Here is a 13332-nt window from a genome sequence, read left to right as displayed (position 1 = left end):
GATTTTTTCTTGTCATTTGATAGTATTTCGTCCTTTAAGGTTTATTTCTAAGGTGATGAATAATTTGTGTTTTGTACTTTGACATCAGTCTTTTTGAGTTCTGTTCCTGTCTAACTGTTGTTGATCTGAGTTTAATACATGCTTCATTCATCAGTATTGATACATACCTTAATAAAAGTAAAAACAATCAATAGGGCCTGTTCTTCTTACATCAGTATATTTCACATGGCAGGCGATATGACAGGCGATTATGGGGCAATGTCAGGGTAATGCATCAATACAGCACTGCACAAAAACAGAATTGACTTCTGTTGCTGTGATAAATCTGTGCTTGTGAAAAACAAAATGTGCTTGATCCCAAATCTTTGCCATTTTTCAAAATCCCAAAAATACACTTAATGAAGGGTTGATTTGTTTTTCCCTTTAAACCTGTGCAGCTGGGCAGCATGATTGTTAAACACATGTTTTCCTGGCATGGTCTTTATTGTTGGAAGGAAGTGCAAAAAGATGTTAATTGCTGTAGACTTGTGAATGGGATGGTTCACGCCAAGGACTGACCTTGGCATGAACATGAAACAGGACTCATTGGCGTTGAGCGTGTTACTGAAGGTGACATTACATCCTTGGAACCTGTGTTGAAATGACCTGGCTGGATTCTCATTTTGCAGAATTCGCCTCAGTCAGGGCACAGTGTGCCAGTCAAGCCAGAAGGGCACAGCAATGACCACGTGCTGGTGATGCGGGCTGAGCTGCACTCGCTGCCTTGCAGTGATGCCATTCCTCCGAGCATGAGAAGTGTGGGATATGAGCGTACGCGTGATAAAGCCTTGAGTTATGGTCATGACCACAGTGAGAGAATGTGAAGTTTCCAAACTGCATGTAAACCCAGCCATCTGTGGTATATTTAAATAACAGTAAAATATACTCAATGTGTTGTTTATTTCCGTATTGAAATAGGTTCTCTTGGTATTTGAATTTATTTTGAAACGTGCCTCTTCGAGACAAGAAATTCTCCTGTTCCATTGTTCCATTTTTAAATGCTGGAAAATACACATAGAACTGCAGGTGGCCTCGCTTTTTAACTGATTATTTTGTCCTTTTTTCTTCGGCCTGGCAGGAGCCCACTGGCGGGTGAGCTGTTCGTCTCTGAAAGGCCTGTCTGAACAATAAAGTCTCTCCATCTCTCTCTAGGATTTCGACTGAGCATTCGCCCAAACTTCAGATCCGAAGTCACAGCTACCTGAGGGCGGTGAGTGAAGTCTCGATCAACAGGAGCCTGGACAGCCTGGACCCTGCAGGCCTGCTGGCTTCTCCTAAATTCCGATCACGAAATGAGAGCTACATGAGAGCCATGAGCACCATCAGTCAGGTTGGTGCATTAGGCTTGAGGAGATCTTCTCTAAGCACCTGTTATACCTTCGAGGCTTGTTTGCAGGAAAAAAATAAAATCAAGCTCTAATTAAGTTGACTGTTTCCAGCTATTCTTCTCGGGCTCAGCGAGAGGAGTGAAGTTCACAGCACTAATTAGCAGGAAAGAAAAGGCTAGCTCCACTCCCACTGCACTGCTGTCTGTGGAGCGGATCAGCGTGCTCTGGAGAAATATCCCAGTCAGGCAATATAAGTTCATCCAAACAGGCAGCACGAAATAGTGCTTCAAAAAAAATAATTGAGAAGATACTTTTATGGGCCAGTTTTATAAATGTGATACCTTTGAAAGAAATTCAACTGAAACAAGAACACTAGAGCAGTTACAAATGTGAGTAGCCCTTGAGCCTGTACAACCCTCTTGGTACATAGCTCATTCCAGCCGTTTCCCAGATGAAGCCAGGGTAGCTTGATCGATCCCCCTACAAACCTTTAAGCAGAGAACTGTGTTCTGTTTTTGGTTTTAAATATACTTCTAGAAAGATTTCACTTGTGTCCTGTAGTTTGTGATTCACTGTTCATTCTGAAGAAGTCCACTGGCTTTACTTTGTCGGTTCATCTGAAAATTCTGAACACTCGTATCAAGTCCCTTTGTGGTGTTTTCTTTGTTCAACATTTAAAGGTTCTGGTGCTTTAGCCTGTCAGTGTAGTACATTCCTTTAATGTTCTGCTTGTATTGAACTAGGAAACAAAAAATATTATTTAGTTCTCATATCCCTAAACCTTTCTAAAATTCTGGAATTTGAAGAAAAATGTTAATTATTTTTAGTTTCCTGGTAATGTTTGTTAATATAATAAAACCTGTTTATGTACAGGCCTTTTCATTACCGAGCAAATATGATGTCAGAAAATAATTCTTACTGCAGTATGCTTCCCATATTATTATGCAAAACAGTCTCTCTTCGTGCACAAATTTAACTACTAGAGATTATTTGTCATGGTGTTCTAAATAATGATAGAAATTAAACATGAATACAAGTCTGTCACTTTGTGAACAATTTGCTGCTGTATTTTATTTCATATTTAAGGTCACTCCTCCGAACAAAGGGGTTAGCTCTGTTCTCAGGATTGTGATGTCACAATGCAGTTGTCAGAGTGATTTACACCGTGAAATAAGTAGAAACAAGTCCTTGGTCAAAATAAGGAAACAAAGACAACTTACAGGAAAGGACTTCTTTTTCATGTTTTTGTTGCAGTTAACTAACCTACTGTTTTGTGTGAGAAGCCTTTCTTTAAATATCCCAATACCTTTAATCAACATAAAGCACAAGGAAAGTGAGGTTAGTAAAGGGAGTGTAGAATTTCATCTCTTACATGTAGAAATGTGGATTGAATAAAAGAGGGGCACTGTGGTGCACTGTGTGTAGCACTGCAGCTTCACAGCGCTGGTGCCCTGGGTTCAGTTCCTGGGGTACTATATGTGTGGAGTTTGTGTGTTCTCTCTGTGTTCAAGTGGGGATCCTCTCGGTGCTCCAATTTCCTCCCGCAGTCCAAAGACACACTGGAAGGTTAATTGGCTCCTGGGACAATTGGCCCTGGTGTTTTCTACGGGTTTCTCAAACAGTTCAAAGACATGGTGTCTAAATTAACTGGCATAACTGTCCACGTTCGTCTCCTGTATGTGTTTTTGTGTATGCACTTTTAATGGACAGACGTCCTGTTCAGAGTTTATTCTTCCTTGGATCCATTGAGCTGGATTAGGCTCAACTCCTGTATTGGAGTAAGCAGTCAAAATGGAAGGATGAGTGGAGACTTAGTTTGGCGGTGTAAGAAATAAGATAAATACTGTCGCAATGTACCTGTACAACACATTCCCGGCTCAGTTGCATTTATTCATCTGGTTTTTATAAATCTGCCTGATGTCTGCAGTTTTTTTTTTTCAGTGACTGGAGAGAGCCTTACAAGGAAAGGGCTTTCAGGTCATTTAAAGCCCTGGTGTTAGTTGATTAAATAACTGTGTGGGGTCTCAGGAGACCTAACTCGTACTGTAGCAACAGAAGAAATGACAAAGTCGATCCGTGCCAGGCGCCGGACCTACTGCAGGCAGCAGTACGTTCCGATGCAGAGCCGAGCAGTCACGCTACCAGCTGTCCTCCATGTGCCAGCTGTGCCTCTGTGTCCCCAGGTGAGCGAGGTGGAGGTGAACGGCCAGTTCGAGTCGGTGTGCGAGTCCGTGTTCAGCGAGATGGAGTCCCAGGCAGTGGACGCCCTGGACCTGCCCATGCCCGGCTGCTTCCGGATGCGGAGCCACAGCTACGTGAGGGCCATCGAGAAGGGCTGCTCTCAGGACGACGAGTGCGTCTCCCTGCGGTCCGCGTCGCCCCCGCGCACCACCACCACCGTCCGGACCATTCAGAGCAGCACCGGTGAGTTACCCGCAGCGCGCAGCGGTGGTGCGCACCTGCCTCTGGGCTGAGGCGGGGAGGACGGCGAAGAGCGGCTAAAAGCATCGGGATAAAACAGACAAGCCAGAGTCAAGGAACGAGGAAAGGTTAATTCCACGAGGAAAATTAGAAACACAGCATTTCAGCACAAATGATTTTTAGCAATAGCATGGTAGTAGTAACAGTAGTAACAGTCCATACGTATTTGGACAGTGACAATTTTTGGTTTGGCTCTGTACACCAGCACATTAGATTTAAAATTAGATTTTTCAAATCATACTATGAGTAGTCGGAGTGTTCAATTGGGGGAAAAAAAACGCAGTTGCCAGTCTGTTCCACTTACGTGTATTTATTAAATAAGTGTTCATGATTTTGACAGAAATGCAGCGCTCAGATCCCATTCCTGCCATGGTTCATTTATATATGGATAAAAGGTACATATATTAGTAATATTTGCAGAACCCATGAATAATTTAAGTGCAGTCATTTCAGTTCTAAGCAGTTCTTTATGATGTGAATTCAAAATAAATAGAAGATATTCACTTAACGCTTTTTCTATCCAGTTGACTCCTTAAGAGAATTAGCTTCATGGCCAATTATTTAATGTTCTACATTCATAGATGTTTTACATTTTAATCTAAAGGTAATTTGTGTTTCTGATTATAAAGGTGGCCTGTTCACATTTCTTTGAGAAGTAATTTGGCTCTCCTTTCCTTCAATGACCAAGTAGGTTTTAGGAAGGTATAGCCTGTAACCATACCACTTTGTATTGAGATTTCTGTGGAATACAAAATATAGTTCAAAGAAGCCCGTGTATAATAGATTTCACACTTTTAGTTTCACACATTAACTATAAAGGGGTGGCAATGTAATTCAAAAATTTGCCAGCCAGAAGAGAGAAAATTCAAATGGATACAAGGGAGATGTTTCCTTGCAACTAATGTATAGAAAAATAAAATAAATAACTCGATAAAAAAGTAATAAATCAATCATAATACTGTTACCGGGCTGAATTACCTTCCCTGAGGTTCAACGTACATAGTAATGTATTGTTTCAGACAAGACAGTGCAGGCAGTGTACCAAATAAAAGAAAAAAGTAAAAATGGTAAAAATATATATGATTAAAAAATTAAATTGTTAAAAACATCATTCAGCATATTACAAGTTAGTTAAGATGAAAGAAGATGGCCTAATTCAGCAGTGTAGAAAGAAACATACACAGTATAGTAAACCTGATGTTCAAGCCATTTTTCAACAGCACAAAAGCTTGCTGTGTTGTTCTATTTAACAGGAATAGAAACACTTTTAAATGTTTTCCTTTGTGCAGGTAGTACATTCCACAGGCTTTGAATTTTTCAAGTTTTAGAACATATGGAAGCCATAGTGCAGTGTGTGCTGGAGAATGAGATTCTTTTCTTCCAAGCTGAGTCCAGGAACATGCCTTTGTGACGTTGTAATCTGTGCGTCTCAAAGTTCTTTCGCGTAAAATACTGCTGTGGTTAAAAGCTGCAGTGGTGTTTTTCGTGTTCAGCAAAGAAAATGCTGGCACGCTGTGTGTTAAGTGTGTCCTCTCCTCATTTGGTTGTAAATATGCTCTGAGCAGCAGTCGTGTGATAAGAATGATGTTTCATAGCTTGAGACCGTTTCTTAAATCTTCGTTCCATGACGAAAAGCTGTTCTTCGCTCATGTCATTCGTTTTTACCCTAACCGTGCAATCTTTCACACTCTCATATTCCATCCATTTACTGTGTTTGAAGACCTCCTGGAAAGATCTGTCCTGTACTCTGTCCTTTGTTCCCTCCATCTCCGCAGCATGTCAGCAACACATCCATCATTTCTAAGAAATTCTGTCTCGCTCTCTGCTCTTCCACAGCACATTCTAATTACAGATTCTTCCACTGCCTGTTCATGAATTCGTCACTCCCTCGACTTGTACAGCGAGCTGGTCTGTTTTATTCCATATATTGGAAAAAAAAAAACACCCAATACTTTATCTTAAAAAAACAATTGCTGCCCCCTAATGGCCCAGTTCACTCCAGTAAATGTTTCACTTACTGTACCACCAGCTACATGTATTTTTGGTGGTAGAAACACCAAACCCTACACTTTCACCTCTATCACATAAAAGAAAAGTGGCCATATGGGCTGATATTTTTCCAGCTGTAGTATGAGCCACTGAGCACCCAGAGAGCCAAACACTGCTTTTACATGAAAGTCTCTCTGTGACCAGGGAGACAGCACAAGATACATTGTGTTGCTATTTGCAAGACTCTTCTCCCTTGTAAATGTATGCAAATTACACTGTTTATGTAATGTACTTAATAACACACCTCAGCATTTTTTTTTCCGTTCAGAAATGAACCTGCTTAGTAGCATGTAATTTGGATTATAACCCGTGAGTAGCCTTATGAGCTGGTGGGAGAAAGCAGGGTTGGAGCTAAAGATCTGATGCGTCTATGACGGCATCCCAATACATTCAAGAGAAATTCTTCATTTTGTTTTGTTTTGTGGGTGATGTTAAGAGTTCTGTTGTCCACAAAACTCTTAAGTTTAAACTCGTAAGATCTTAAATCAATGTGCTGAGCTTAGATGCTGATTAAACTTAGTTTGAAGGAAAAACTGCTGTGCATTTGCAATATTATAGTATTATATTATCTTCAGATAACAAGTTCCTTTTTGTGCAGATTTAAGGCTATGCATTAGAATTCCAATTCCATCCAGCAGGCAAAAGTGCAAGATATAATGCCCCCCCTTTATCCAAGCCAGTTGCTGTTTTGTTTCATTGGAAAGCAGGTATTTTATTGTCATTGGCTGCCAAGCCAGGTTTCTGTTCATTTCTCCCAGGGTGAAGTGACATGCAGGTGATATAACCTCGATGGATGTCAGAGGAGAGCGTGTGGAGTCTAACAGAACATTATTTAAGCAATAAAACCCAGCCCAGTGGGGATGATTGTAGAATACTGCCTTGCTTTTGGCAGTAATGCCGTTTTTTAGTTCCAATTAATTTATTCTTGTTTTTGATTGCTTCTATTTCCCTATGGAGAAATACACTCCTTTAAAAAATAAGCCTCCCACTGTCCCCTTCCTTCTCCACTGCTGGTCAGCTGGGCTCAAAGAACAGATTTTAGTAGTTGCTGACATTTACATGTAATTAGCACCAAATTCTTAAGCTCATGAAGAGCTTAAGAATTTGGAGTCAGATGACTAAAAGTGCCACCAAATGGAAGGTACCACAGTCCAGAAACATGTTCTCTGTAATGAAAAGGTGTTGCTTGTAATAGGACCTGTTTGTGCATTGTATATGCACTTATGTATAAATGTCAATATTACTCTCTGGAGCGTCACAAAATCTTTTTCGGTTTGGTTCCATCTGAGTCGTCAGTTTCTTGACTAGTCTAGTTGAAGGAACTGTTCAAATAAACCAAACAAATATTGTTTTTCCCCCCAGCCCTTAGAATGTTTTTAGTTCATTATTTAGAGCACAACATACAATGCACCAGAAGAACCTGTGAATTTGAGGACAGACTTGACAAAAAAAATAATTGAAAGCCCATTCTCTCTGAGATTTGAATGATCTCTGCAATGTAGAGGACCAACGCAGCGTCCTGCAGTACACTGGTTTTCATGCAAGAAACTCTTTGCAATTAGGAATCAGTTTCCCAGTGCAGTTCCAAAACTGTTCCCAGCCTGTTGTCTACACCAGCAGCTTCGTGGTTTACTTTCCATCTCATTCACGGTCATATTTATTGAACCAGGATCTATTTTTATTACACCTTTGTAAAAAAAAAAGCTTTGGAAGTATGATTATGATTGTTCATTTACGGTGCTGTTTAACAACAGAAAGTGAAATAATATTAACAAGAAGGACCATGACACCATATTTGGAAAGCAATGTACAGCTTGTGCCATCAAAGAAGACTGATCCTTCTCTTCCGAATTATTGTTTGTTTGTGAATTATTGTTTGTTAGGTGTCACTTAAATCCATTATACTTAGGTAAGCAATTAAAATTAAATGCATTCAGCATGAGTCAGAGAATTGGAAGCTTACAGTATTTCCCTGAACTGTGCAACTCCCAAATTACATAATATATTTAGTCCTTGCTGTGTGGAAGTAGATTTCTCTGAAGGGAACAGCATTCAGTCTCTCTAAGGTCTGCGTTGAAACATGCATAGCTGAATTAAGATGTGATGTACATTCTGAAGCAGGTGCTTTTATTTCCCATCTTCCTCACTGCCTGGAGCTAATGAAAGAAGACATATGGTGTGGATCCTAAGAGTGCTAGGGAGAATCTTGTGGAATTGTGTCCTATTATTCTTAATATTTTATGATGGCCCTAGTATTGAAAAAATCTTAGCGCTTTTAGAATTATTGTGACCATGTAGGAAGAGAACTCAATCGGACCTCCAGTGCAGATAAAGAATGAACACTTTTTTTTGTCTTGCCCAGATATATTAAAACAAAATGTGCATCCAGATTCTAAAGCAGACCTCCCATTGTAAAAGTCCTGACGTAGTTAGAATTGTTAACTTAAAATGTTGACGGAGTTTTATTTATTAATAAATAGTGTTAATATTCATTTTGTTAATACAAATATTGTTAGAATATAACTGTGGAGTTGTGGACAACAAGCTGGGAAGAGGTCAAGCCTTGATCTCACCCTCTTCCACCTCCCTGCAGGTAAATATCACAATTCTAGACTACCTGCCTGCGCGTTTCATCTCATGTTACCCCTCAGTGGCTCGTTCATGCAAGAGACAGACCCTCCTGTGCTGCTCTCTATGACTTCCTTCTGCTTCCACCTGCTCAAAGGAAACCAGATCCCGCATTCCTGCCTCCTCAGTCCCCTTGCTGCCTTAGGGTGGGGGTTCCATCATTCCTGTATTCACCGAAAAGTCAATGGCCCAGCCAGGCGATCTAGTCAATAAAAAAGCAAGTTTAAATCACACCCCTTCTCTGCCTTACTTAGAGATTAGCTGAACTCCTGCAATTGATATTTCATCTGTTTGTAAAAGGTAACACGTAAAAATCTCAATCAGATTCCCCCTATTTCTGATTTGGAGTTGTGTAAAGTAAAAGATAGCCGAAATAAAAACACTAATATGATGATATACCACTTATTTGAATTGACCCTGGAGAAATTTTGGAATTGTCCTTGAAATATTTTTTTTTACTTCCTCGGATCCCGTTGGGATATTATATTCCTTAAGGACATCTGTATTTTAATGAAACAGCTGCTGTTATTATTGATAAGTGAAACCTACAAAGGCGTTCATCAGCCCTGGTGTTTTGCTTAATTGCTAGGAAATATCACCAAGGTATAAATATGAGCTTCAATTTATAGTAATAGAATAAATATGAAAGAACTGAACCTTTTACTTTCAGGCGCTGCTGTGAGTGTTTTTCACCTTGCTGGGCCTCCAATATCATGGTTGAGAAGATTCATTAGACAGCATGACATAAACAACCTGTACTGTGTCGCCTGCTTTGGAACTTGAGACCACACCAGTCTTCCTGTCACAGGGGATGTGCTGTGGAAATTGTGATCACACAAACTGGCTAAACAGAGCTTTCAGTCCATTTACAGTCAGTGTTCATATTTAGTACATATGTTAAAATACAAGTTGCCTGTGAGCCAGCATTTCCAGCGCATTTCACCCAGTGACAGAAGGCTTCAGGCATTATTTTACACAAAACAAAAATAGAAAAGCTATGGAAAATAATTAGTTGAATACCCATCATTTGTTTTCTTTGCAAACATTTTACTGTTCTATAACGTCCCATAGGACCTAAAGTGTACCCTGTATAATTTATCTTCTCTCCCTATATATATATATGCTGTAGCATTCATTGATTGATTAACTGGTATTATGTGTCAGATCTTATGGCTGTCGTTACAGACTCTCAAATGTTTGGCTGCTTGTACAGTTTAATATGCCAGACACTGTAGATTTACTGATGCTCGTTACCTGACTTTCCTTACACTGCTGGGAAAACAACTCTGCATTCATTTTGGAGATTAAGCCTTGATAGTAATTAGGCAGTGAAGATCATTTTTCCTCTCCTTTTCAGAAGGTGACCTTCAATTAAAATCACATTGAGATCTAAAGCCATCAAAATCACATTTACTTCTTGCTGTTTCCTGTTATCTATAATCCTCCCAAATACTCAAGCCAACAATTAATTATGTTCTGTTCTTTTTCTCACCAGCTTTAGTTTAAGAATAGTTTTAAAACAGATTAGATTGGATTGGGGATTATGTATTTATTCCTTTGGCTCAAAGATATTTTGCTAAATAAAGGATTATTTGATTTATACCCCAAAACTGTAACTTTAGTTTAAATCATCTTGCAATGGATTAAATTGAGTTGTAGAGGTTTTTATTTTTTTATATAATGGAAATTATAAACATTCCATTTCACATACACTGATAAAAAACATTATTAGGAGATGCAGAAACCTACTGTAAGAATCTTCATTAAGTCTAAGTCTTTGGAGTTGCTCCTGGAGTTACTGTATTGATTGAATGCATCAATACATTGACCTTTCAGTTTTTAATTTCATCTGTAACTAGTCTGGTGTACAAACCTTGTTGCATCGTTGACAATCATTCAGGTGAGTAATTAAAATATCTTATGTGTGCTGGCATTATTCCCATGTTTTAAAGTAGATGCAATCTGTCTTGTACCCCCTTAGTATACATTGTCATAAAATAAAACGTTTCAATTAAGCTTCTGTTTCTTTTTAGCTTGAGTTATTTTTAGTATCACTCACTATAGCCATTGTTTGTCATTTTGTTTTTTGCTGTGGTTGACAGCAGTATTCTCTAAAACATTTACAGATATGCTAATGTAAGACAACCTAATGTCACCAATCCCGATGTCTGTGTTGACACACTAGATGCACCTGAGTGAAAAGACAAATTATCAGTAAATAAGTGCAGGATCCAGTCGAAGATGACATTGATGAGTCCTTCTTCCTCTGTGATTGCATTGCTGTTGGTTCCTTGCAGGAGGTGGCATCTGTTTCTTTGAATAAAAGCTACCAGTTCCAGACCCTTAAAGCCTTAATTCTGGCTTTTCTTTCAGAAACCAACCGTTATATTTTACATATGAAGCGGTTGAGAAGCTGATATTTTATGCATGCATTTTTAAGGTCAAACACGTATCTTAATTCTGGGCTTTTACCCTTTAAAAAAAGATGCATTCCAATTTATATTCAAATAACATGGATAAAATATTACGTTTTAAACTAGAAGAAATCTTGTTTTTTGGTCACTTGATAGGCATAGATGGCAATAATCACCTCTTAATGTACAGTATTCATCAGATTTGACACTCAAATATTAATCTTAAAGCCTTCAAAAAAATGCACTTTATTTGTACAAGTAGTCTGAACTCCAGTTTCATAACTACTGTCTTGTAACAAGAATAAATGAACCAGATAATACAGTATTGCTGTCAATTTCTCTTAAATGGCAGAGTTTTTTAATTTTCTTTTTGAATAATCCCTGGTATGCCACTATCCATGATCTGAATGCAAGTCAAACGTGTTAACTTTCTGTTATCCCTTACAGAATACTCGCTGCTGCTGCTGACATTTTATATAGAATTTAGGATGTTATGAAAAGGCAAAACGCGTTTCTGCTATGTGGTTAATCAGACAGATAGAGGGTTAAGCAAATCAAGACATTTGTGATTTCTGACTCTGTTTTTGTTCTGGCTACATACATTGCAATCACCAGTAGCCAGGAAACACCAAAGAGATTGATTAAAGCTCGCAAACGCAATCTTGTGAGCCATGTGATTAAGCTGATGCCAGGAAGTGATCAAGCACTGACAAACGTGATAAAGTGCAGCAGATTTGTGGTTATGCAGATTATGCAGTTTGCGTCATTGATCTATGCCCTGTCCAGAATTCAAGAATAATTCAATTAAATGATAATTAGCAGAATGTCTGTGTCTTCATATATCAATGAATCTTAATGTTTTTGAAGGTGTTTTCTCGTGTTTTATGAAAAAAGGAAGGGAGAGGCATTAGACGCCACTAGAGGGCGGTGTAAAACTTCTGCAGTGCAACACTCCTGAAGTTGAGTGCTAACAAGGTATGAGCTTCTTTTGCAACACCTTTTTTGAACCTCTCAACAAATAATAGATTGTTTAAAATGTGATGAAGGATATGGCAAACATTCTTGGTCATGCAAATTTTATTTATACAATATACAAAAAGTTAAATAAAAATTATCAGCTTTATTTTATATAGCACCCTTAAAACCAATTATTCTTATGTGCTTAATAAAAAATAAAAGGAACTTTACACTACAATTAAATAAATGTAAAACATTTAAAACGAGATAGAAGATAAAACACTCACAAAAAACACTACCTTTTAAATTTAATGTAAATTTAAATTTGCAGACCAGATGTAAACGTACCATTTGTAGCCAAATCCCTGATTGGTTGATTGATCCAAGGATGTCACCCTGCTGTTTCTTGAAAGAAACCAGACTATTGGCTGGCTAGCTTGTTCCAGACTCCCACAACCCTTTGGATAAAGAAGTGCCTTCTGTTCTGAGGTTTAAACACACTTCCACGTCTGTGCCCACCGGCTCAGGCTCCTTCAGTCTGGAGAAATCCGCTGGGTTAACTTTGCCATTGCCTTTGAGGATGGTGAATACTCGTGTCAGGTCCCATCGTGCTCTTCTCTGTTCAAGACTCAGCTCAACTCAGGTGCTCTTCCTTCATCCTGTCAGTGTAGGACACTCCCTTCAGCACCTGAATGTACCTGGTGGTCTAAGAAAGATGTAATTGACGAACCCTGTGCGGGTCTCCCGGTGAGGTCCGGTAGCTGAGGTATCCAAGGCAGGCGATGAGGTCGAGTGGTAGTCAAGAGGAGAGGCAAACAAATCCGACTGGGGTGAGGCAAGAGCAAGAAATCCAAAACCAAAGAGTCGAAGTTGAGGATGTGCAGATGAGGTAGAAAAAGGTACTGAGGAGGAAAGGGCGAGGTGAGCTCAGGAGGCGGAAGAGATCCTAATACCGAGCGATGTTACCAGGTGAACTGAGAGTTTAAATAGTGAAGGAAGGGGTGTGTAAGGGAAATTGGATAATGAGGGGTTTGTTGAGACCAGCTGCAGCCACAACAGGTGGCTCATCTCTGGACAGATTCCAGGTCAGTAACTACATAACTATATATCCCAGCATTTCTGATTCCAGTTGTGTGTGTACACCCCAAACTCAGCAACAACACCAAACTCAGCAATGTTTTGAAAATTCTGTAATGTGTTCGAAATAGCAGAAAGTTGAGGTATCACTGCCCCAAGAAATGACTTCCACATTTCGAAAAGACCCATAACCGTTTGATCTGCGCCCTGCAGACAGAGGTGGAATTTGTTCATAGGCGGTCATATGATGTTGGTTAGAAATATTAATTGTGCAACCCATTTTGCATTGGGCAGTTGGTGGAAGTTTTGACCTTTCTCAAAAAAAGTGCACCTAGAGTGCATCAAGACAGTTCCCAAAG

The 13332-nt window shown here is 39.3% G+C and overlaps 1 protein-coding gene across 5 annotated transcripts in view; it reads left to right on the top strand.

Moving 5' to 3' along the window:
* dlgap1a (discs, large (Drosophila) homolog-associated protein 1a) overlaps positions 1-13332 on the top strand; it is a 239014-nt gene that overhangs the window by 185060 nt on the left and 40622 nt on the right. For 4 of the 5 annotated variants that reach the window (XM_015353459.2, XM_015353462.2, XM_015353461.2 and 1 more), the window contains 2 exons: positions 1192-1369; positions 3551-3791. In XM_015353459.2, coding sequence (XP_015208945.1) covers positions 1192-1369; positions 3551-3791 — 419 coding nt within the window. The remainder of the gene's footprint in view (positions 1-1191; positions 1370-3550; positions 3792-13332) is intronic. The other variant, XM_015353463.2, reaches the window with a different exon arrangement.

The sequence above is a fragment of the Lepisosteus oculatus genome, chromosome 6, assembly GCF_040954835.1.
Source record: "Lepisosteus oculatus isolate fLepOcu1 chromosome 6, fLepOcu1.hap2, whole genome shotgun sequence".
In the NCBI taxonomy this organism is placed as follows: Eukaryota; Metazoa; Chordata; class Actinopteri; order Semionotiformes; family Lepisosteidae; genus Lepisosteus; species Lepisosteus oculatus.
Note: the sequence above shows the minus strand (reverse complement) of the source record. Positions and strands in the feature narration are given on the sequence as shown.